Source organism: Mesoplodon mirus, assembly GCF_964341445.2.
Source record: "Mesoplodon mirus genome assembly, chromosome: 1".
Taxonomy (NCBI): Eukaryota; Metazoa; Chordata; class Mammalia; order Artiodactyla; family Ziphiidae; genus Mesoplodon; species Mesoplodon mirus.
Window position 1 is genome coordinate 21,607,453 of NC_138976.1, and position 26,483 is coordinate 21,633,935.

The window sequence follows — 26,483 nt, forward strand, 5'->3', positions numbered from 1 at the left end:
CATATATGTTACTTTGTGCACATGTAGATATATATATATATAGTATATATAATATACTATATATATACTATAAGTGTATAATATATATACATAGATATACATATTTGTAGTCTCTGTAGGATATTTATGATTTCTGAGTTAGAGAGGCTCTGGATAATAACAATATTCAGGATATGGCCATGGGAACAGGTTTCCCCCTCTCTACCTTCTAGAGCTACATAAGAAGCTCTGTGGTGCAGTAAAACTAGGTTTTGGCATCAGACAGACCTGGGTTTGAACACAGCTCTAGTCCTTACTAACCTTGTATCCTTAGGCACATTATTTAACTTCTTTTCTTCAGTTCCCTCAGCTATAAAAAGAGCATAATAATGTTCACCATACATGGTGATTGTTAGAGTTAAATATGGTTGTGGAAAAAAATGTTAGTTTTCTTTCATCAAGAAACTATTACCCCTTGACAAAAGGGTACAAGTTTCATTCATCTCTGTAACTACTGTTTCCATCACAATATTTGGCACATAAATGGCATTCAATAAACATATGCTGGATAGCTGATGAATAAATAAACAGGTTTGACTATTATGTACTTAACAACCATTTCATTTCCCTGCCTACCCATTGCTCATTTTCATCCTATTTCTCTAATTACTTCCATTCCTATTCCTTTTCCTCTTCTCAATCCCCTAACTACTGATTCTCATTATATACTTGGCCTTCTGTTCTCTATACCCCGCTTTAGCAGTCAAACAGGTACGCCTGCCCAAATAAATAAATAGCTCAAACCAAAATCTGCCACCTCTATCATGCCAAAAGAACCAAACACTGAGGAATTTCATAGTTAAGCAGATGTTCTACATTCTTGAGATATTGCTTCTGGTTTGACATTTAAGAATAGAACAAAACACTGTAGTTGCCAAGTTAGTAAAGAAGTACTGATATGTTTATCTTGAGACAGAATCGGGATAGCTTTGTCTTTGTTTTCTAAACAAATGCGACCCAAATGAATAGAAACCTGAAATACATTAACTATAAAATCAAATGGAAAATCAGTAATGAAAGCCAGCTGCTTCAGTAAGGCAAAAGATCAAAAGAACTTTGGATCCAAGTATCAGAGTCATCTGGACTTAGACACCAAGAAATTCAGAGTATCTTATGATCAAAGAAAACTATTTCTGTGTTAGAATAACCTACTCTCAGAGCTAGAAAGGACCTTAGAGGTCATTTAGTTAGAACTCCTTTCAAGACATACCTGTGAGCTCTCCAGGATAGATCTTGTTTAACTCTTTTTCAGCCTCTACTAGTATAGCCCATAATAGAGCTGTGAACAGAGCAAACCTTGAGAAATGTATAGTGTTTGATTGATCATTAATTGGAAAATCATGGAGAAACATGAAGGAAATCCTAGGTTTAACTTGGATCTTTAAAGTCCTAAGTGCTAAAATGTTTGACCAGCTTCCCTTCCCTAGGGAAATAGGCCTTAGGCAAGGCTTGACTGGTAGCCTATTTAGCCTTCCAAGGCAAGTTTTGGCCTTAGTACAGAATGATGTTGGTTCTCTGACAGAAGAGTTCAGATGTCTTCCCAAGGCAGGACCCAGCAAGAGATTCTTCACACTTGAGCAGTATCTGTATTTCAGGACTGCAGGTGGGTTTATTCTTTCATTAGGCCCCATAGATGGAGACGGTGGGGGAGAAGCCCTGTCTTTAGGGGATTATTTGGTCTCATTCTTCTGCTTTTCTTGAGCTCTTAGATTCAAACTCTCACATCTTAGGTCAAACGACTGAAGACCCCAAAGTAGAAAGTAAGATGGTCTTGTCAACATCTTGAGATCAGGACTGAAGAGGCAGCAAGTTCCCATTTTCACTCAGCAAAATAATAGCTCAGATGTAGGCCAAAACTATTCAGACCTCTGTCAGGACAGTTAAGGGGCAAGTGAGTCTCCAATGCTGACAGCAACCAGTGTAGGAACCTTCAGTGGGCTAAGGTTGAAAGACAGTAATTTGCTTTTGGCATCTGATATCCTTCAGCATTGAAAGCAACATGTAAAGGTACAACAAAATGGGTTTGCCAGGCTAAGAAAAGCTTCATTAGAGAGCTCTGAGTGGAGCTAACACAAATGGCAAACTTGCCTGCTATTTAGGGCTGAGAAGGACCTTGGGTCATAGGGTAAGATGAAACTGAGAGATTTCTGATTCTAAGAAAAAAAAAGCATTTGGATGGCTGTACAAGTGAACTGGGGCTCAGGGGACAGCACAATCTCAACTCTGGAAGTAACTGTGTGGTCTTGGGCAAATAAATTAACCTCGGTGCCTCAATTTCTGCATCCTCAAAAGTTGATAGTATATTACTCCCTTCATATGGTTGTTGTGAGAATTAAATAAGATGCTCCATATAAAATGCTTAGAATAGTGCTTTATACATAGTAACTATTCAATAAGTGTAAGTTTTTATTGTTGTTGATTTTATTATCATCATTATTATCAATGGCATCAATAAACAAAGAATTCTATTCAGGGCATAAATAAATCCTGCCCCTCCTAAAAATGTCACACATTGATCAGCTCTGCCAACTTTGCATACTCTAGGCCTCAAAGAAAAGGGGGTTGGGAGAAAAACACTTCTTCCCTCCTTCCCCCACTATGTGGGGGAGCTGTGGCTTTTTCCTGTTTTATGAAGTGGTCTTGGTCCTGTTTGTTAAGACTGGGAGGTGGGGTCTTTCATTCATCTAATTGTGCTTGTGTTCTTTTACTCACAGAACAATAGCATCAAGACCTCAAAATATAATGCCTTTAACTTCTTGCCTATGAACCTGTTTGAACAGTTCCAGAGACTTGCAAATGCATATTTCCTCTTTTTGCTTTTCCTACAGGTATTGCCTTTTAGGGCCTTTTCCACAAAGTATTTTATCAGCCTCTCTGGGGTCAGGTTATGTAATCAGTCCTTCTCCTCCTTAAACTGAGAGATGTCTTCTCTCTTTAGATAACAGGCAAATGGATGGCTGGAGTCTCAGGCCAGTCTCCTAGAGTAGCTGTGGTCAGGATTAGCCAGGGTGAAACAAGCCTCTACAAGAGGAAGGGGACAAGGTCGCCAAGTCCCGAGTAAGGGGTGCTCCCTCATCATGGCTGCATGGCCACAGTTCAGCTTAACCATAAAAGGCCACAGACTTGACTCTTCACCCCGACCTCAGCTGCCATCCCATTCCTCCTTCTTGTCCCAGCCTCCCTGACAGAAAGTTAACACACGGGAGTGCTGAGGGAGGAGAATGGTTTAGAACACAAGCACAGGGCAAGGAAGCCGAGCAGGGTAGGCACAAGTTAGGAGAGAGAGACGGATCATCTCATTTCCCCTTGTGCTAGAGGGGTGTGGGAGGTTATGTGGTTTTCCCGTGTCCACTCTTATAGCCCTACCCCCAGCACCTTCATTATCAGAGTAGAAATGGCTCTTTGCCATCAAGACAAAGGTATTAGAGTTCAGGACAGATACATGGCAATTTACTATCTCCTCTTCTTTAATCCTTTCTTAGGAGGTGTTTCCTGATATTTGGGTGGTTGTTTGGAGGCTACAGCAATGGAAAACAACTAGGATAGTTGAATTTATTATAAATCTAGGGAGGGGAAAATGGTGGTGGGGTGGGGATTGGGAGGGAATACACTGTCCTTTAAGTTTTTTGACCCAAGTTTCTCTCCCCGTCCCTCTTTCAGTTGATTCCCCAGATCTCCTCCTTGGCATGGTACACGACTGCGGTACCCCTAATGGTGGTGCTGTCCATAACAGCAGTGAAAGATGCCATCGACGACGTGGTGAAGTGGCTTCCTGGGCCTCTAGTCTCTCACTGTACCTAGTCAGGCTGTGGGGGGCAAGAAGGACTCCCCAGGAGTACCTTTTGCTAGGAAGAAGCACTGAAAGGAAAGAGGTGTTTCCTTTCCCTATGTCCTTATCCATCACAGGGGAATATGAAATTCCCTTAAGCCCAAGATTGGTGAGCCATACATGGCCAGAAAGGGGTAATGCAAGGCCTTTCTCTTTCTTCCTACTGCCACCTTTTTCCAGGTTTCCTTCCATCTCCTTTTTAATAACCCACCTCTTCCTTCAGTTAGCCCTCTCTGGGTTTGCTCTCATCCTTCTTTCTCCATTCACCCTTCTCCCATTTTTATATTCCTCTTCCCTCCTCCCTCTGTCCCCCCTGCTTTCTCCTGCTCTTATCTCCCCTTTCCACATTCCTCTTCTCTCCAACTCTCCCTTATTTCCCTTGCCAACTTTCAGTTCTATCAGGTACACATAGCTAGCAACCCTCTGGTTTTAGAAAGATCATGACATTACAGAGGCTGACTCCTTTCCTGGCCTTGGAGGGAGAAACTGGCTTTCAGTGAGTGCTGCATGGCTTCCTCTTTGCTTCTTTACAGCAGGCCCAGCAAGGAAGGGTGAGGGTGAGGAACCAGCACTATGCCTACTAGTGGGATTTGGGAAGTCCATCCTGTTGACCTGCTTGAAGCTTCCCTAAGAGAGTCCTTCTGATTTTGACAGGATAGATTTTTATACCAAAGTTTGAGAGCAGGGTGTTTCTCCAGCTCTTTAACTCTGTAACTCTTTAAAACCAGAATTAGCACATATAGTGGTTGAAATTTCAGTCACAACTCAGGTGTGCAAAAATATGACTTAATATTCTATAACTAAACTCAATGTAGCTCATAACCAGCACCTCACCATCTCAACCCTTTTTAATGAAAGCTGAAAAGTAAACTTGCCAATTCAGGATAACCCACCTAGTTACTTCTGGTTTAGAACTCAGTCTCTTTAGGATAAACTGACAAATTCAGGATTCTTTCTGCCCTCTTCCCAGTCCTACCCTTTTCGCAGGGAGTAATCTCAACTGGAAGGAGGGGATTTGTGTGAGTCGTAGCATCAGGACATACCCTTATTTGTCACCTTCTTATTTGGTCCTTGAATGGACCTCTATTCCTCTTTCCTCACTGCGTCCATGGTAGAAGCTTCTTATGCTGACTATGGTTGGGGGTGAGGGTAGCTGTATGCTTGTGAATACTTAACTTCCCTGCGCCTACCAAGGTATATGAGGTTCTAATCCTACCCCTCATTTTGCATTCTCTCCTCTGTGGCTTTTGACATAAGTTGTTTGTTCTCATTACCCCAGGCTTTGGCTCTTGATATTAAAGCCAAGGTTTTGTCTCTTTCTTCTCTCTTGGTTCTTTTTCTGACCTCCATCCGCAGCTTCTCAGAGACAATCAGCTTCTTGGCCTGGTTTTTATGGTAGAAGGACTTGGGGTTGGGAGGGTGAAGGAGTGAGTGAGGGAGAATTACAAAGAAGGGGAACTACATTGAATAATACTGCAAAAGATTAACCTTCTACATGCAGTTTGCTTTATGTCTATCTCCTGAACTTTTTCTTGTGTAATTTTAGAAAAGGCACCAAAACGACAATCAAGTCAACAGTCGTTCTGTTCTGCTGCTGATGGATGGCAGGTAAGTCCTAGGGAAGCCAGTTTAGGTTGGACCAACTCTGGGAGAGGATTGGCCTTGCTAAAACTTGATGTGCTGGGTGCTTTGCAAAAGTGATTCAGGACAGTGAAAAGAGCCTCAGGTTGGACATAAGAAGAATTTGTTTCTAGATCTAGTATGCCCTAAACTTCCTATGTGACCTCAGACGTCTCTGGGCCTCATATTTCTTATCTATAAAGTGAAGATAATATTCTCTACCTTAGAGGATGCTTATGAAAATGAAAACAAATAATATATATTAAAGCAATTAATAAATTATGACATGGTATTAATATGCAAGTGGTTATTACTAGTACAGTGGTCAGCATGGAGACACCTGTCTTTAGAACATCAATCGACTCTACATGGCTTATTGACCATTTTACTGTAGCCTTTGGTTAGGACATCTTTTTGTTAGCAATCTAAAGAAAATATTGGTGTTGACTCCATTGCTGTAGTGTTTGGTCATATCTATCTAAAGTATTAGGTCAATGTTTGTATTTTTTGTGGGTTCCTGCAAAATTTGAGCAATTTACCTTTGGCAGGAATAGAGGGAGACAGGCATGATTTCTATATAAGGCAAAATGTGAAGATTATCATAAGAGGCACAAAAAATTATCATAGGAATTAATAAAAATGAGCAATCATAGCTGGCTAAAGGAATCAAGGAAGACTTTCTGGAAGAGGTGATATTTGTGCTGGGCCTTAAGGGATGGGAAAGAATTCAACAAATAGAGATTGTATGAAAGGAAAAGTGACCAGTGTTTGCAGAATCATGATTGCAAAAAGCACAAATCTGAAAGAATTCAAGATTGAGGTCCAGTCTTTTTTCATGGTGACCTTACAGAATACCCAGGAGCTATATTTTAAAAACATATTTTTTAAATTGAAGTATAGTTGATGTTCAACATTATACAAGTTACAGGTGTACAATACAGTGATTCACAATTTTTAAAGGTTATACTCCATTTATAGTATTATAAAATATTGTCTATATTCCCCATGTTGTACAATATATCCTTATAGCTTATTTTATATGTGATAGTTTGTACCTCTTAATCCCCTACCCCTATATTGCCTCTCCCCACTGGTAACCACTAGTTTGTTCTTTATCTGTGTGTCTGTTTCTTTTTTTTTATATTCACTAGTTTGTTGTATTTTTTAGATTCCACATATAAGTGATATCATACAGTATTTGTCTTTCTCTGTCTGACTTATTTCACTTAGCATAATACCCTCCAAGTCCATCCTTGTTGCAAATGACAAAATTTAATTCTTTTTTATGGCCGAATAGTATTTCATTGTATATATACCAGCAGCTATAGTTTTAATCTTATGATTCTATTATGTGACATGCTTGGGCATCTAATTCTGTTATTTATTGTGTCTGCTGATTCTTACTCATGGTGGATTATTTCCCTAAGTGTTTTGGTCTGTTGAAGCCTCTCATAAGATACCACCAAAAAAGTCAGTTGTGATTAAAAAGAAAATTAAAAAAGAAAGGAAGGTAATAGAAGTAGAAAGAAAAGGTAAAACTGAGTGTATAAGAAATTTGCAAGGCTAGGGAGTTACCAAATGAATTTAGTCAAATGAACTTCCCAAGGAGCTTGAGCACTTGGATTTTATAAGATTAGAGAAGAATTTGTCATAGAGAGGTTTTAGAGTAGGAGTTCACTAGCAGGGCCCTAGTGGTTAGACTTTGTAAGCCAGTGAATGTCTGACTGATGTAACACTTGAGGTGAGTTGTCTATATTCCAAAAAGTGGCTTTCTTTTTCTAGAGCACATGAGTTTGATCAGAGCTACTACTGAAAAAAAATTTGTTTTTCAAGTTGTGATTTCTGTCACTTTAATTTCTCAGCATTTCTGGCTACAAGCACATCTTTAGTTAAAAGCCACATTTTTTAGCTATCAAGAGGAATGAGCCACATCTTCTATAAGTGTTCTCCCAGATACATTATTAAATGAAAAATGCAAAGTACAGAAAATTATGTATCTATTATGTAATTTTTAAATGTTTATCTTGTATATGATTATATGGATTGATATTTTCTCTAAAGAATTGCAAAAAATTACTCACAGTGGCTACCTAGGGGGAAGCAAAACTAAAATCTGGGGAGAGAAGAGACTTTACTTTTTCCTTTTACATTTTTTTTTTTTAATTTACTCTTGGCTGCATTGGGTCTTCGTTTCTGTGCACGGGCTTTCTCTAGTTGCAGCGAGCGGGGGCTACTCGTCATTGTGGTGCGTGGGCTTCTAATTGCGGTGGCTTCTCTTGTTGTGGAGCACGAGCTCTAGGCACGTGGGATTTAGTAGTTGTGGCTCACGGGCTCTAGAGCACAGGCTCAGTAGTTGTGGCGCACGGGCTTAGTTGCTCTGCAGCATGTGGGATCTTCCCGGACCAGGGCTCAAACCTGTGTCCCCTGCATTGTTGGCAGATTCTTAACCACTGCGCCACCAGGGAAGTCCTTACATACTTCTTAATTATTTGAAATGTTTTTTTTTTTTTACCATATGCATATATTGCTTTTACTTAAAGAAAAATTATGTGCATGTATGTCTACATATACCTTTATAGAGTTTTAGAAAACTCTTATAGCCTTAAGTCAAGAGAAATGGGCCCCATTCTTAATTGTAGCAAGGAGTATCAGACCAAACCCAGTTTGGTCCTCCTTTGAGCCTTGAGTTCATCTCAGCTTTTTTTTTTTCCTTCTTGATTGTCAAAACAGGGCTGTGGGGAAATTCTCAGAGCAGTCATGCAGGCATTCAAGGCTCACTTTCTTGCAGGATAGTGACAGACAAATGGATGAATGTCCAAGTGGGAGATATAATAAAACTAGAAAATAATCAGGTTGTCACGGTGAGTACCTCTTTGGGCTGTGGCTTTTTCTCTTTTGGCTTGAATAGGAACCCTTTTAGCAACTTCTGTGACCACTCCTTTTGGTGACCTTCACCTTCCTCACTTTGCATCCAGAGATCAACATCTCCTGTGGTAAGAAGTTTGTTCTTGTCCATTTCTCACCACAGCTACAGGTAAAATATGACTAGTTTTTGGAGAGGGGGTGTGTGGTAGCAGTGATGGGTCCTAGGCAAAGAAAGTAAACCAAATGTCTATAATATTCTTAAGATGAACATCTGTTCCTGAGGTAATTGCTTTTGTCACACTGTAATGTTAAAAGTGTACCTTCCTGCCTTCCTTATCTTCTCTGACTTTTCTGACCACAGGCTGATATACTATTACTCTCTAGCAGTGAGCCCTACAGTCTGACATATATAGAAACAGCAGAACTGGACGGGTGAGTGTTCCCTCCTGATAGTCCATTAAGATGGTTGAGCCAGCTTAGAGTGATTTCTCACTGAGGGAGAACATGATGCAGAGAATGAAGTGCTAAAAGAGGCTAGAAATATCTAGATAAGATAGGAGGCCAGACTCTTGGGACCTCAAGTCTAAGGCTGAGCTCTTGACACCAATAATTTAGCATCCACTGGTGCAGAATCTGGGCAAATAAACTCTGTATTCTCCATCTCTAAACTGGAGACATTCTGTCTGACTATCTATATTCAGTAATGCTGAGTGGTAAGAAAGACGTTAACAGAACTGTAAAATTTCAGAATATAGTTCCAAAGTTTCCAGGGCAGGGGAAATGAATATGGAGGTAATTATGTACTGATAAACCATGTTCTAGAAAGGATTTAAGGTAGAAATTCATTAACGTGCAAAAGCTAAGATCTTCGGAGTATAGAGACCATCTTCAGAGAGCTTGTCCTGTGGAGTTTTGTGTCAATCTGCATCCTTACAGCTATTCCTCTTCATGCCCACAAACTTTCTGAAATGTGGCTTCTTTTTTACTTCTGTCTCTGTGCATTCTTGTATCAGCAAATGGTTAAGTGGGATCCCTTCATGGATCCTGTAAATATTTATGAGATGAGGAGTATGTTTACTTGGAGGTATATGCACATTCTTACCAGGACCTGCTCCTTATTCTTGAAGGGACCAGGTACCCCCTCCAGGTTGTCTTGTGATGTTTCTTCAGCTTTTCTAGAGCATCTGACCTGCAAGATCTCATAGGTTGGTTAAAGTAGTTGATATGTGTTTCAGGGAGAGAGGGGAACAAGTGGGCTAATACTCAGCTTCCCTGTAGAACCATCCCACCTCAATACTTTTCTTGAGAGAGGATAACAGTGGGAGTGACTCTCATGGCCCAAGCTCTATTGGCAACAACTGTTTTCTAAAGTAGGAGAAATTGGACCTGTGCTGCTGTTATGTATGTGCATTCTTTACTCTAGTGAAACCAACTTGAAAGTGAAGCAAGCCATCTCAGTTACCAGTAAGATGGAAGACAACCTGAAGCTGCTGTCTGCCTTTGATGGTGAGTTAGGAAATAGGTTTGCCAACCCAAATTTTTATTAGTAGATGTCTGGTTAAAGTGTGGTACATCCATACAGTGAATTCTACATAACTTATTAAAAACGATGTGTAAGTTGATATTTATTCACATGGAAAAATATTCACAACATATTAATAAGTGAAAAAAGATTGCAATACACTATGCATAGTATATGTAACATAAACCTGTTTTTGGAAACATATGTATGTTTATGAGTACATGTATAGAAAAAAACTTGGAAGGATGTACTACAGAAGTTTAATAGTGCTTATTTCGAGGCAGTGGGTGAATTTTACTTTCTCCTTTCTCCTTTTAATGTTGTATATGTATTTACAATGGGCATATTTTACTTTACTAATCATGAAAAAGTCAAATTATTTCCATTTTGAAAAAAATACTAGGTTTGCTTTAAGTAGTTTTAAAATTTCTTCAGATTCAGCTCATTTGATCTAGAAGTACTGATGGTGATAGGTTATCATGTGGGTTGTTCTCTCTCTGGATGACCCATGTCACAGAATTACTCTTCTTTGATGCCCAGAACCCCTTGTCTGCCTGGTGAGAAATGGGCAGCGGCTGAGAAAGGATAGGCAAAAGATGTGTGTATATTTTGAAAAGGGTATGTTCTTTCCTCTTTTCTGTTAAGCCTCCTCTGTCCTGTTAGGAAAGAATTAAGATTACAGAGTCAGGACTCTTATTCCTTCTTTTTTTTTTTTTTTTTTCAGGAAAAGTGAGGTGTGAGTCTCCCAATAACAGGTTGGACAGATTCACAGGAATACTGATTTATAAAGGAAAAAATTACGTCCTGGATCATGACAGGCTGATTCTCCGAGGCTGCATCATCAGGAATACAGATTGGTGCTATGGCTTGGTAATTTTTACTGGTACGTCTTCATGGGGGCCACAGACCCCCAGCCTGCTGGATTCCATTAGTAGCCACGTTGTGGGTACTTAGTTTTCAGGATGCAGATATGGTGCTCAGATATGTAGCAGAACACTATGGCTTTGAGACAGATAGAAAGGGAGGCAGGTAGATGGATAGATGGATGGATAATTTAAGAAAAAAATGACTTTTTTTCCAAGCAATGAGCTGCCAGCATATCAGCCCTGCCTTTGTTAGAGGAAGGCTTTGTGTTCCAAGACCACAGAGCATTCATAAGTCTTTCTAAACATATCTGGACACAAGAGAAGGTATACACGTAGAAGTACACATAGTATTAGCATATGAAAGGGGAACATGTGAAAGGGGAGAGTATACATGTGGATTGCTCCCATGAGGAAAAAATAAACACAGCGGTCATTATGTAGAATATAGAATACAATATGAAGTGTTCATGCCAGAGAAAAGGCACATGTGGCTCATTAGCAGTGGCCCATCTTGAGATGGCATTTAGAACCATAATCCCTTATGCTTACTGAGGGATTTTCTTGAGTTATAAGGTAGTGCTGGAAAACAGAGGACGATTCTGTGCCACCCTGTGCCCTCCGTGACAGTGGGCATTGATGACAACAACCACAGTAAGATAATAATTTCCAACTCTAGTCCCAGTGGCCATTAAAAGCTCTTTAGGGCTTCCCTGGTGGTGCAGTGGTTGAGAATCTGTCTGCCAGTGCAGGGGACATGGGTTTGAGCCCTGGTCAAGGAAGATCCCACATGCCACGGAGCAACTGGGCCTATGTGCCACAACTACTGAGCCTGTGCTCTAGAGCCCATGAGGCACAACTACTGAGCCCGCATGACTAGAGCCCGTGGTCTGCAACAAGAGAAGCCCCTGCTCACCGCAACTAGAGAAAGCCCGTGCACAGCAATGGAGACCCAATGCAGCCAAAAATAAATAAATAAATAAAATTTTTAAAATGTTGGTTCCTATAGGAGCTCTTATAAAAGAAAAAAAAGCTCTTTATTTCTACTTATTATCTGCCTTGTCATAAAGAAATGCAGAGTCTCTGTCTCTCAGCTCCAGAGAAATCTCAGCTCCCAAGCTTCCACCTCAAGAGAAATCACTGCCATTGCCTTTTCCTCTCTCCATTTCTTAATTAGAAACTTTAAATAGAGCCTGGGCCAGCAATGGGTTTCCTCAAAAGAAGGTGAAGTTCTCCTTATCAGAAAATCCCTTTTCTAAGCTAAATAAACCGGATGGTGATGAGAGAGAAGCTTGTGGCTCCTATTCTGACTTATCAATGAAAAACTACTAGACTAAGGTGCAGCAAAGAGAGGGAGGTGTCAAGCATTGATGCACTTTGCAGAAGTAGTTGGGATTATCCTTAGAAACAAATTTTCCATTCTTTGAGTTATTGGCACCAAGCATGAGCCTTTCTCCGGGACTTTATCCCCTAGCATTGGAAACAGGTTTGATTAAATGATCATAAAGGTACATTGTAACCCAATTTCAATCCTCTTGAGAATATTCAGTGATTCTAAGAGGTGATGTCTCCCTGTTTCACTTAGGACCAGACACCAAATTAATGCAGAACAGTGGAAAGTCCACTTTTAAACGGACACACATAGACCATCTCATGAATGTCCTTGTGCTCTGGGTAAGTTAAAGACTTTTTTCTGTTTCTTTACAAATAGGCATACTTCCCTTCCTTCCACAGCAGTAGGTGGTATTTTCAAGTCAGAATTTAGTTGTTTGAAAACCTCAAGCAGTTTTAGGAGCCCACATACTAATGTCTGAAGCAGAAAAGAACAGGACTCATTGACAAGGGAGTCTCAAGTTTATACCTCTGTTGTGGAGGACAGTCATAACTTGTTGAAGCTTTGATACTTTGATTAGTGGTACCAGAATAGATTATGGACCCTGCTTTAGAAATTAAGACACTTTTTTTCATAGCCAGTTTTACTCATGACCACTTTAATAAAACCTTACTTGGACTAATAGATCACCTTACTTAAACCAATGATTTTCAAACTCTGTTTCCTTAGAGGAGTCTAAGGTCTGCTGCAGGGGGAATAGAGAAGATGAAGAGTTTTGTTCGGCCTCTTCATTCTGAAGTTCCTGCTTGAAAAAGAGCAGCTTCAGATTTATCTGTTCTGTAAGCTCTCAGTTGGAAAATAAAGGATTCTGCTGCTAAGAAATGAAATTTGAAAAGCACTCAATATATATGATATAGCTTATATGTGGAGTCTTAAAAAAAGGGTACAAATGAACTTATTTACGAAACAGAGTCACAGATGTAGAAAACAAACAGGGTTACCGGGGGCAAGGGGAGGAGGGATAAATTGGGAGATTGGGATTGACATATACACGCTCCTATATATAAAATAGAAAACTAATAAGGGCGTACTGTATAGCACAGGGAACTCTACTCAATACTCTGTAATGGCCTATATGGGAAAAGAATCTAAAGAAGAGTGGATATATGTATATGTATAACTGATTCACTTTGCTGTATCCTGAAACTAACACAGCATTGTAAATCAACTATATTCCAATAAAAAAATTTTATAAGCACTCAATAGATAATAATCAGCTTTGAGAATAGAAGTTTAAATTGAAGACTAATTAATTATTTCCATGCTATTATATACGGGTTGCCTTTTTTCTTGTTAGATATAGACAGATTAATTTCTTCGCTTATACAGCTTCTCTGCATGACTGAGTGGTTCCAATGCTGCCTATACTTGATTCCATTACTTTTATATTTTATTTTTACTCTATTGCTTAGAAGATAAAAGTGCCCTTTTTCTGTACATCTCTCATTAATATCTGAATTACAAATTGTGTGTTCTCTGTTATTTATTATGGTAAATGTTACAGTTCTTTTTCTATATCCTTTGGATTTAATAAATGGGATTTTCAAAAGTTAGGAAGATTCATTCAACAATAGCCAGGACATGGAAGCAACCTAAGTGTCCATCAACAGATGAATGGATAAAGAAGATGTGGCACATATACACAATGGAATATTTCTCAGCCATAAAAAGGAATGAAACTGAGTTGTTTGTAGTGAGGTGGATGGACCTAGAGACTGACATACAGAGTGAAGTAAGTCAGGAAGAGAAAAACAAATACCGTATGCTAACACATATATATGGAATCTTAAAAAAAAAAAAAAAAAGAAAATGGTCAGAAGAACCTAGGGGCAAGACAGGAATAAAGATGCAGCAGACCTACTAGAGAATGGACTTGAGGATACGGGGAGGGGGAAGGGTAAGCTGGGACAAAGTGAGAGAGTGGCGTGGACATATATACACTACCAAACGTAAAATAGATAGCTAGTGGGAAGCAGCCGCATAGCACAGGGAGATCAACTCGGTGCTTTGTGACCACCTAGAGGGGTGGGATAGGGAAGGTGGGAGGGAGGGAGATGCAAGAGGGAAGAGATATGGGGACATATGTATATGTATAACTGATTCACTTTGTTATAAAGCAGAAACTGACACACCATTGTAAAGCAATTATACTCTAATAAAGATGTTAAAAGAAAAAAAAGATTCATTCAGCTTTGAGACCAGAAACTGTACTTGACATCTCTAGAGGGATTTTAACTTTTTTGAATATTTTCACATTCACTAACTGAAGCTTCACAACACGTGAACAATAAGCAAGTCAAGAAGTATTTTCCCCATTGACAAATATGCAAATTGAGACACAGTAAAGATAAATATCATAAATAGAGTCCCACAGAAAAATAATGGCAAAGACTCATCATCATCAAATCATATTTTTTATTGAAGTATAGTTGCTTTACAATGATGTGTTAATTATTGCTGTACAGCAAAGTGATTCAGTTATGCATATATATACATTCTTTTTTGGTATTCTTTTCCATTATGGTTTATCACAGGATAAACCCTTTCTTTTCAATATAGTTCCCTGTGCTATACAGTAGGACCTTGTTGTTTATCCATTCTATATAGAAAAGCTTACATCTGCTAACCCCAACCTCCCACTCCATCCCTCCCCCTTGGCAACCACCCGTCTGTTCTCTATGTCTGTGTTTCTGTTTCTGTTTCATAGATAGGTTCATTTGTGCCATATTTTAGATTCCACATATAAGTGATATCTTATGATATTCATCTTTCTCTTTGACTTACTTCACTTAGCATGATAATCTCTAGTTGCATCCATGTTGCTGCAAATGGCATTATTTCGTTCTTTTTATGGCTGAGTAGTATTCCATTGTATATATGTACCACATCTTCTTTATCCATTCATCTGTCAATGGACATTTAAGTTGTTTCCATGTCTTGGCTATTATGAATAGTGCTGCTATGAACATAGGCATGTATCTTTTTGAATTACAGTTTTGTCTGGATATATGCCCAGGAGTGGGATTGTTGGATCATATGGTAATTCTATTTTTAGCTTTCTGAGGAACTTCCATACTGTTTTCCACAGTGGCTGCACCAACTTACATTCTCACCAACAGTGAAGGAGGGTTCCCTTTCCTCCACACCCTTTCCAGCATTTGTTATTTGTAGACTTTTTGATAATGGCCATTCTGACCAGTGCGAGGTGGTACCTTATTGTAGTTTTGATTTGCATTTCTCTAATAATTAGCAATGTTGAGCATCTTCTCATGTGCCTCTTGGCCATCTGTATGTCTTCTTTGGAGAAATGTCTATTTAGGTCTTCTGCCCATTTTTGGATAGGGTTGTTTGTTTTGTTGTTGTTGAGTTGTATGAGCTGTTTGTATATTTTGAAGATTAAGCCCTTGTCAGTCACATCATTTGCAAATATTTTCTCCCATTCAGTAGGTTGTCTTTTCATTTTGTTTATGGTTTCCTTTGCTGTACAAAAGCTTGTAAGTTTGATTAGGTACCATTTGTTTATTTTTGTTTTTATTTCTATTGCCCTGGGAGACTGACCTAAGAAAACATTGGTATGATTTATGTCAGAGAATGTTTTGCCTATGTTCTCTTCTAGGAGTTTTATGATGTCATGTCTTATACTTAAGTCTTTAAGCCATTTTAAGTTTATTTTTGTGTATGGTGAGAGCAAGTCATATTTATTGAGAATCTAGTATGTGCCTAGTATGTGCCAGGTGTTGTGAGGATCATAAGGATTATAAGTCCTGGGTTCAGCTCTCAAGTATATACGTTCACTTTTGGGAGATGGGGCATCAATATGTGCCAGATGCTTTACATACATAATTTTATTAATAATCACATCTATCCATCTAGGCATAACTTTTCAGAGTTAATGCTCTTTCTGCTATACTTGCTATTTCCCTGGGGAGACAAAATTAAAACACATGACAAATCTGTTTAACATGGCAGATTGACCACATGTGAAGAAATTATAAATTTTTTTAAAAGATCCTAAGAGGGGCTTCCCTGGTGGCGCAGTGGTTGAGAGTCCGCCTGCCGATGCAGGGGACACGGGTTCGTGCCCCGATCCCGGAAGATCCCACATGCCGTGGAGCGGCTGGGCCCGCGAGCCATGGCCGCGGAGCCTGTGTGTCCGGAGCCTGTGCTCCGCAACGGGAGAGGCCACAGCAGTGAGAGGCCCGCGTACAGCAAAAAAAAAAAAAAAAAAAAAAAAAAAGATCCTAAGAGCTTCCAGAGAGAAATAAAATGTCATATACAAGAATCAAGAATCAAAATAGGGCCTCCCTGGTGGCGCAGTCGTTGAGAGTCCGCCTGCCGATGCAGGGGATACGGGTTCGTGCCCCGGTCTGGGAGGATCCCATATGCCGCGGAGCGGCTGGGCCCGTGAGCCATGGCCGCTGGGCCTGCGCATCCGGAGCCTGTGCTCCGCAACGGGAGAGGCCACGACAGTGAGAGGCCCGCATACCGCAAAAAAAGAAAAAAAAAAAAAAAAAAAAAAAAAGAATCAAAATAGCATTGGCCTTCTCAACAGCAACAGCAGAAGGTAAACGTCAATGCTTCAAACGTCTGCCAGAAAATTATTTGCATCCTATAATTCTAAATCCATTGAAACTATCAATAAAATGTAAGTATAAAGAAATATCCATATGTGCAAAGACTCAAAAAAATTTACTTATCATGTATCCTCTCTTAGGAAGCTTCTAGTATATACTCAAGCAAAACAAGAGAATAAACCAAGAAAGATATGGAAGCCAGGAAGCATGAGAACAGTGAAAGGAAGTCCTAGGATGGTGGCTGAATAGCAGGCCTAGAGAACACCAGAGCAGATTAAAGCAGAGGTATAGAGGGATCTGCATTGGGAGTGTCCAAAGAGAATGCAGTTCTCTGCTCAAGTTCTCACAAGATGGCTGCAGCAGAGAAGCAGTGTAAATGCCCAGAGCAGCTAAACTAGCAGAGTAGCTGCTATGAATTTCTACATTTATGAGGTCATTCATGCAATCATTCCTTCAGAAAGTAGGGAATATTATCTTGGGTCCCATGTTCACTTTTGGGCACCTAGTTTAAGAAGGACGTTGAGACTTCCTATTTGATCCTAATGAAATGACTGTTAGGAAGTACAAATAGAAAATAAATCCCCTGACAGAGCGTGAAGAACTGTCAGCAGACCCAAGATGCTGATGAGCTTTTGGAAGGCAGAAAGTAGATAGATTATACCAATAAATAAACCAGAGTAGTGAAAGCTTCCATGGAAATGCATTCCTCAAGAGTAGTTCCAAGCTAGATTCAGCAGGAATTGAGAGCAGGAGTAAGATGTGGGGGTAATAATCAGGATAATTAATTTTGAAATTGCCCATGAAACAGCATGGATAACACCTGGCCCTCTGTACCATCCTACCACCCCTATAGGCATACATATAGCAGTAACAAATGTATCTGACCTCTAGTCTCAAACAGGAGAACTGCTTTCCGAAGAAATTTAACAATCTGTCTGCAGAGGGGTAGGGCTTCTAATGTGGGTGTCATCACTTCAGAGTAAAACCCACTTTATTTTAAATTTGGGGGACTCAAGTTTGCCAGCAAGCTCCTTGTGTACTCTAGGGTAAAACCAGTGAAAGAACACATTCTGCCTACCTACACAGAACTCATGGTTCCATCTTCCCATCCAGGGGAGTGGTCTGCTCGAGAAACAAAATTAACCAAAGGAAATAAAACTAACCTATAATGATGAAACTACTCTTTTACTCCTGTTTTTAAGTGAACTGGAAGGAAACCAGGAGCACAAAAGAGGAGGATGAGGATGAACAAATAGAATAACTGACTCTGGAAAAAACAGATTATAATTCAGGGAAGAGAAAAGAAAAGAACTTTCAGAAGAATTTTACTAGTATTCTTAGAAGAAACAATTGCACAAATAAAATAAGAATAGGCTAAAATTTTTTTGGGGGGGTGCCACGCCATAGCTTGTGGGATCTTAGTTCCCCAACCAGGGATCCACTCTAGGCCCTCAGCAGTAAAAGCGCAGAGTCTTAACCACTGGACCGCCAGGGAATTCCCTAAAATTTTTTTTTTTAATGAAAGAATAAAAAAGGCAATCTAAGAATAACAAAAAGAATTTTGGAAAGTAAAAATTACTGAAATTAAAAAGCCAGTAGAAGGGCTGAAATAAAGAGTCAAAGAATGCTACTAGACCATAAAACCAAAAGTCAAAGAGATAAATACATTTTTTTAATGGAGGACCAAACCAAGAGCCCCCACATGATCTCCCAGGAGTATCAGAAAGAGAAAACGGAGGGGGCAATATTGTCAAAGAAATAATAGAAGAATATTTCATAGAATTGAAGAAGGATATGAATTTCAGATTTAAAGCATCCATTAAACATCATGAAATTCTAGAACTCCAATGGTGTATAGAAGTCCCTTAACTTTTTCATAGGGATAAGAAGAAGATACCAACAACAAATGAGAATTAGATTGACGTCAGATTTCTCACCAGCACTACCAGGCCCTAGAAACCAATAGGGTCATACCTTCGAAGTTCTGAGTGAAAATTACTTTGACCTAGAAATCTATACCCAGGCAAACTACAAATCAAGTGAGAGAGCAAACTTGTTCCTATCATGGGACCTTTACCCTTGCTGGAAATGTCTATCTAGGCCTTTGCATGGCTTGCTTCTTTTTCAGTATTCAATGTCACCTTTTCAGAGAAGCCTTCTCTGCCACCCTATCTAAAGTAGCCACCTCCATTAAGACCTTTTTTATAGTATTAACTTGTTTTATTTTCCTCACAGCATTTAGCACTAGTTAATTTGTATTTTTTCTTTTCTTAACATATCTGATTTCCTCATATCTCCACAGGATTACAAACTCTCTGAGAGTTAAGGCATTGTCTTTTATCACCACTGTATCCCAGCCCCTAGAATTATGTTTGACACATAACAGGAGCATCATTATTATGTTGTTGAGTTATGTGTGTTGTGTTAGTGAAAAAAATGTGTTGTTATTATTATGTGTTAAGTTAGTGAAAAAAAATGAATGAATACCTGAGCTACCAAATTATGAGCCTCTAAGGTAGAAATTATGTCATATTCATCTCTATATTCTTGGGAGTGCCTTGCACAAAACGGTTCTCAGGAAATATCTTTTGAATGGTTATTAAATGAAGAAATGTTCTTGAATTAGCTATGTTCTTATCAGCTCAGCAGTTTTGTTTATGTGGTATTTTTGCCAAGACATTGTCAGTGTAGTTAGATATAATGCATTGTCATTTCTCAAAGCTGAAGCAGAAATCCTTCCTGATTTAAACACTTCATTTTTTCCCATTTTTGGAAATGATTCTTAGAGGAAAATCTGACAGACACAGGAAGCATGTTTAGTAAAACTCCTTCCTGATAAGCCCACAGGGGAGCTGGAGTTTGGTCCTTTCCCCCTCCCCAGATCTCCCCAGAGCTCACAATGACAATGCTTTTGAACCCTAGTCTCTTAATAGGACGTATTTGTGGGGCAAAATGCTTGAAATTTGAATGATGCCAGAAATCCAGGATATACTTCTTGGGTAAGGCACAATGAAAAGCACAGAGGTGAAGGACCAAAGGACCAAGGAGTACTCTCTTTTTGCAGACTGCCTGTGACACCTGGGAGCTCCACTGTGACCAGCAATGGCCTTAGTTCTTGACAAAATTGAGTATCTCTTTCAGCCTTTACTGGAACCACTTTTTGCACACAGGTCTTCTTGGGTCTGACTGGCTCTTGTAATAAACAAGTAACGTCTGGGGTTTGTAGCAAAAACCAATTTCTTGTTTCTTTCTCCCTATAGAAAGGAAGCAAAGTGAAGCTTTAGGCTAAGTACCAATAAACTCCATCACAACATGAATGTTTCTTAAGAAAGAGAACATCTGCAAGGGTTTAGAAAGCCTCAGGATGGCAGGAAAAGCTCTAGGAATGAGGAAAGAGCAAACTGTGTCCTGCCCCTGCAGGCCTCTCTGAGGGGGCGAAGCCCTGCTCTCAGGGTCTTGGTCTGATAAAGCCGACTTCCTTTCTGCTGGCTCAGTCTGAACAGAAAGGGACTTCTCTGGTGGTGCAGTGGTTAAGAATCCGCCTGCCAATGCAGGGGACACGGGCTCGAGCCCTGGTCTGGGAGAATCCCACATGCCGCGGAGCAACTAAGTCCGTGCACCACAACTACTGAAGCCTGCACACCTAGAGCCCGTGCTCCACAACGAGAGAAGCCACCACAATGAGAAGCCCGTGCACCGCAACAAAGAGTAGCCCCGGCTCGCCGCAACTAGAGAAAGCCTGCAGGCAGCAACAAAGACCCAATGCAGCCAAAAATAAATAAATTAACTAAATACATAAATTTAAAAACAAAATCTGAACAGAGAGATCTGGTTCTGTAAGACTCATAGTCTAACAATGGAGGGATGGCACAGCACTGGAAATGACTGATGGGTAATTCTCAATTATCCAGGCAACAGGTATGGAGCAGAAAGGGTGTTGAAGTTCACTCAGTAATTTTCTCCCACAGCTTTAGAGGGTATTAAATTATTTATTCTAATAATTTATAATAAACAAATAGATTATCAATAAATTTATATTTATAAATAAATAATAATAGTTTATTATAATCATTTTACCTTCCCCACTTTTTCCCACTGGAGCTGATGGAGTCGGGCCTGAAGAAGTGGCAGGTAGAGGAATATGGTCTCAGATTTAATATTGGCCATATAGACTGTCCAAAAAGCCAGTAGAACTAATCAGTGAAGTTTAATCTGAACCATGAGGATAAGCCATGCTTTCACATGACCCATTAAAGAGAAGTATAAGGAAGGATGAGTAAGATTAAGAAGGGTTTTATGGCCCCGAAGAAACCTTCATCACAAAGAGTGGAAGTACTCAGTATGAATCTGCATTAGGCTAGGAATGAAAGCAGACTTTATTCTTTTTTATTTTGATCCTCCTGTTTTGTTCTCCTCCATCCCTTATTCAATTCTCAAATCTCAAATATTGAATGATATTAAGGATTTATTACTAACTTTTTAAGTGATAAAGGTTTTGTGATTATGTGTTTAAATAAGATCCTTTAAAGAGATATATTGAGGCTTCCCTGGTGGTGCAGTGGTTGAGAGTCTGCCTGCCGATGCAGGGGACACAGGTTCATGCCCCCGTCCGGGAAGATCCCACATGCTGCAGAGCAGCTAGGCCTGTGAGCCGTGGCCTCTGAGCCTGCGTGTCCAGAGCCTGTGCCCCGCAACAGGAGAGGCCACAACAGTGAGAGGCCCGCGTACCGCAAAAAAAAAAAAAAAAAAAAAAAAGTTAAAGAGATATATTAAACTTTGCAAATAAAATTATATAATGTGAGAAATTTGCTTAAAATAAAAGGGAGGACAGGGTAAGAGGAGGTTTGGAATAAAATAAAACTGACCATGAATTGATAATTGGTGAAGCTGGGTGATGGGCACATAGGGGTTCATTATAGTATTTATATACATTAATATGTGTTTGAAATTTTTCATAATAAGGATTTTTAAATCTCATTTTCTGAGAATGGTCCCAGTTAGATCTTTTCCTCCTGCCTTCAAACTCTTGTCTCCAAAGACTTTCTATCAGTGACTCAAAGATGAGACCTAAAATTTTCTAGCAGTGGGGATGGGTTGCTTTGAGCAATTCACAACTTGTGTTAAAGGGCACAGGTTTGAAGACCCCTGAGTAGACTTAGAAGTGGTTCACAATAACATCATACATGTCTTCTCTACAGGCATGTGGGCATATGATGCTGGTGGAATGTAAAATTGTACAGCCACTTTGGAAAGTATTTGGCAGTTTTTTGGAGAGTTGGGCATTTGTCTCAAATGACAGGATTTCCTTCTTTTCATGGCTGAATAACGTTCCATTGTAGTGTGTGTGTATGTGTGTGTGTGTGAGTGTGTGTGTGTGTGTGTGTGTCACATTTTCTTTATCCATTCATCTGTTGATAGACACTTAGGTTATTTCCCTGTCTTGGCTATTGTAAATAATGCTGCAGTGAACATGGGGGTGGAGATATCTCTTTAAAAGAGTCATTTAATTTCCTTTAGACATATACCCAGAAGTGGATTATATAGTAGTTCTATTTTTAATTTTCTGAGGAACCTCCATGTTGTTTTCCAACGTAGCTGTACCAATTTACATTCCCACCAAGAGTATCACATGATGATTGGTGATGTTGAGTATCTTTTCATGTACTTATCGGCCATTTGAATATCTTCCTTGGAAAAATGTCTGTTCAAGACCTTTTTCCTTTTTTTTTTTTTTTTTTTTTTTTTTTTTTTGTGGTACGCGGGCCTCTCACTGCTGTGGCCTCTCCCGTTGCGGAGCACAGGCTCCGGATGCGCAGGCTCAGCGGCCATGGCTCACAGGCCCAGCCGCTCCGCGGCACATGGGATCCTCCCAGCCCGGGGCATGAACCCGTATCCCCTGCATCGGCAGGCGGACTCTCAACCACTGCGCCACCAGGGAGGCCCCTTTTTCCATTTTTTAATTGAATTTTTTTTTTGCTATTGAGCTATTTCCTTATATATTTTGGATATTAACTCCTTATCAGATATGTGGTTTGCAAATATCTTCTCCCATTCCACTGATTGCCTTTCTATCTTGTTGATTGTTTCTTCTGCTGTACAAAAGCTTTTTAGTTTGATGTAATCCCACTTGTTTATTTGTGCTTTTGTTGCTTGTGCTTTGGGTGTCATATCTATAAAGTCATTGCCAAGACTGCTGTCAAGGAACTTTTTCTCTCTGTTTCTATGTTTTCCTCTAGGAGTTTTATTATTTCAGGTTTTACACTTAAGTCTTTAATTCATATCAAGTTAATTTTTTTTTTTTTTTTTTTTTTTTTTTTGCGGTACACGGGCCACTCACTGTTGTGGCCTCTCCCGTTTTGCAGCACAGGCTCTGGACGTGCAGGCTCAGCAGCCATGGTTCACAGGCCCAGCCACTCCGCGGCATGTGGGATCTTCCCAGACTGGGGCACTAACTCGTGTCCCCTGCATCGGCAGGCGGATTCTCAACCACTGCGCCACCAGGGAAGCCCCATATCAAGTTAATTTTTGTGAGTGGTATAAGATAGGGGTCCAGTTTCATTATTTTGCATGTGAATATCAAGTTTTCCCAACACCATTTGCCTCCCTTGTCAAATATTAGTTGACCATATATGCATGGGTTTATTTCTGGGCTCACACTTCTGTTGCATTGGTCTATATGTCTGTTTTTATACCAGTACCATACTGTTTTGATTACTATAGCTTTGTAATATAGTTTGAAATCAGGAAATGAGATGCACCCACCTTGCTTCTTTCTCAAGACTGCTTTGGCTGTTTGAGGTCTTTCATGATTCCATACAAGTTTTAGGATTTTTTTTCTATTTCTATAAAAAATTCCATTGAAATCTTGATAGGGATTGCATTGACTCTATAGATAGCATGGGTAGTATAGACATTTTAACGTTGCTTAACTCTTCCAATCCGTGAATATAAGATATCTTTCCATTTACTTGTCTTCTTCAGTTTCTTTCATTAATGTCTAAATCCCACTTGATTATGGTGTATGATCCTTTTAATATGCTGTTGAATTTGGTTTGCTATTGAGAAATTTTGCATTCATCAGGGGTATTGGCCTGTAGTTTTCTTTTCTTATAGTGTCCTTCTCTGGCTTTGGTACCAGAGTAATGCTGGCTTTGTAAAATGAGTTCAGGATTATTATCCCCTCCTCCCCAAAGTTCTTTTCTAAACATAGTTCTCAAATCTGTCTTCTTTCTTTGCATCCTTTCCCCTCCATGCCCTTTTCTCTCAACCTAATGGCAAGAAAGTTGAGGTTATCTAGAACAATAATCTTGGTTCGGTAAAAAGGTGCCATCTTTAATCTGAACATTGCCTCCAGGCTGATTCATTTTATTCAGCTGAAAAGAATTATTGGGCCTTGTTTGCTTAAGATCTCAATCTTGTCTCTTCTTTCCTCTTTGGTGTCTAAAAGTAATAGGCTTTTCCAGTCCTTTGATGACCCAGATTTCACGCTATTCCTTTTCATTTCTGCTTAAAGTTGGCCAGTTATTCCTCTGTTTCAACTCTTTCTTTTGTTAAAGTCAGCCAACACACACTAATATTCTAATTCTAACCATTTCCCTTAGAGCTCTAGCCTCAGTAGGCACATGGTCTGTCTTCCAGTTTTACCATATTCTTTACTGTAAAAATGATTGCCATATTGTCAGCCTTTTATATCCATTTCCTTACCACCCACCCACCCCCAGCTGCTAAGCCAATGCCACACATTTTAGACTTTTTTTTAAAGCAGAACCTCACTTCAGTAATGGAGTAATTAAGAGATTGGGTTCTGGAACTAGTTCAAGACCTGTCTATCCTAGTTAGTAGCCAAATGACTTTAGGCAAAATACTTTTCCATTCTTAATATCAAGTTTCTTGTCTGTTATTAAAAGAAGGGTATTATAAATATTAAATTAAATAATACAGGTAGAGTACTTAGCACAATTATTGGCACTTAATTGATACTTACTATATTTTAGTTACTATTATCTCCTGTCAAAATCCCAAGGATGGGGGCTTCCCTGGTGGCGCAGTGGTTGAGAGTCCGCCTGCCGATGCAGGGGACAAGGGTTTGTGCCCTGGTCCGGGAGGATCCCACATGCTGCGGAGCGGCTAGGCCCGTGAGCCATGGCCGCTTAGCCTGTGCGTCTGGAGCCTGTGCTCCGCAACAGAGAGGCCACAACAGTGAGAGGCCTGCGTACTGCAAGATAAAAAAAAAAAAAATCCCAAGGATGGCTCCTGCTGGGCTTTCTTTTCTGTCCTGTGTACTACTGCCTAGAGACTGTGAGCGTCAGGGTCCCCCTGCCCTCCAAGAAAAGAGAGAGGCTTTGTTGAGAGATAGGCTCCAAACAGTAGAACTGAAGCAGCACGTCTTGGATGAAATGTTAATTTAATTCTTTTTTTGATTTCTAGATTTTTCTGTTTTTAGGCAGCATGTGTTTTGTCCTAGCAATTGGTCATTGCATTTGGGAAAACAAGAAAGGCTACTACTTCCAGGATTTTCTGCCATGGAAAGAATATGTCTCTTCATCAGCTGTCTCTGCCGTCCTTATATTCTGGTCCTACTTCATTATTCTCAACACCGTGGTGCCTATTTCCCTCTACGTCAGGTAGGCTTCTTTGACCACTGGGGGACAAGCTGACTTCATACTTCCTACTTAATTCCCCAACTAGACTGTGAACTTTCAGAAAGTATAGATTCTGTGCTCTTTAACCCTTTACTTTGCACAGTGCCTGCTGCACAAAGCACTCTGAGACATATCTAGAGACTGCATAAATGCTTTCTATATCCAGAATACCATCCTAGATACTCTGTGGGTTATACAAAAGAAAATTATCCCAACCCTCAAATAGTTTATAATGTACATGACTAAATAAGACAAACAAACACATGAAATAATTAGAAAAAAATGCACAAAAATTTGGTGATGCTAAAGCACAATCTAGGCAGCCCCTAGTTTATCAGTGAGACAGATTCCAAACATTCATTTGTATATCAGTTAATTCAGAACTCAGAATGAGTTTTCCCACAGAAACAATGTGGCAAACGGTAGATAGGTGTAATTGTGACTTAAGTTCTGGTTCCTAAAAGTTGGAGAAGATGAAGGATGTTTCCTTCCCCTTTTCATGAGCACCTTGGACAAAAATTTGAAATATAGGTAAAATAAGTCTTTACTGTACTCTGATCTCCTTTTTCTATTTTCAACATTCCCTTTCACATACACACACACAAACACATTTTTTGCATCCTTCTTTTCAGGTTTCCTAAACCCTGCACTGTGGCATCCCAACCCCAAAAGCACCCAATATAACTAAATTATCTTACTAATTTAATAAATATTTATTGAACACCTACTATGTGCCAAGCACTATATTAGGTGCCAGAGAAAGAAACATGAATAATAAGACAACCCTTCCTCTAGATAAGCTTACAACATAGACATGGAAACAGATACTTAAGTAAATAATTAAGGTACAATATGAAGAATGATGTAATAGAAATGTATATGTGAATGCTATGGGAGCCTAGAAAAGGAATAGGTTGGTTCTGCCTGTAGAGGCTTAGGATTTACAGAAAAAAGTAATAATCAAACTGATATTTGAGAAAAGAGTAGAATTTACCAAGCAGAACATGGGAAAAGAATATTACAAGCAGAAAGACCAGTATGTACAAAGGTTTGGAGGTTTTTAAAAGCTTGATCTGGTCGTAGACCAGTGAGTAGCCTAGACTAAGGTGTTGGATGGTAATTTAGGGTTAGATTCA

At 39.6% G+C, this 26,483-nt stretch overlaps 1 protein-coding gene across 1 annotated transcript in view; it reads left to right on the forward strand.

Moving 5' to 3' along the window:
- LOC309806689 (phospholipid-transporting ATPase FetA-like) overlaps positions 1–26,483 on the forward strand; it is a gene marked incomplete at its 5' end in the record, with an annotated part of 106,659 nt that overhangs the window by 50,749 nt on the left and 29,427 nt on the right. Inside the window, 9 exons of the mRNA XM_082625612.1 lie at positions 2,754–2,867; positions 3,700–3,798; positions 5,415–5,476; positions 8,277–8,349; positions 8,715–8,785; positions 9,777–9,859; positions 10,600–10,758; positions 12,324–12,412; positions 25,133–25,329. Coding sequence (XP_082481738.1) covers positions 2,754–2,867; positions 3,700–3,798; positions 5,415–5,476; positions 8,277–8,349; positions 8,715–8,785; positions 9,777–9,859; positions 10,600–10,758; positions 12,324–12,412; positions 25,133–25,329 — 947 coding nt within the window. The remainder of the gene's footprint in view (positions 1–2,753; positions 2,868–3,699; positions 3,799–5,414; positions 5,477–8,276; positions 8,350–8,714; positions 8,786–9,776; positions 9,860–10,599; positions 10,759–12,323; positions 12,413–25,132; positions 25,330–26,483) is intronic.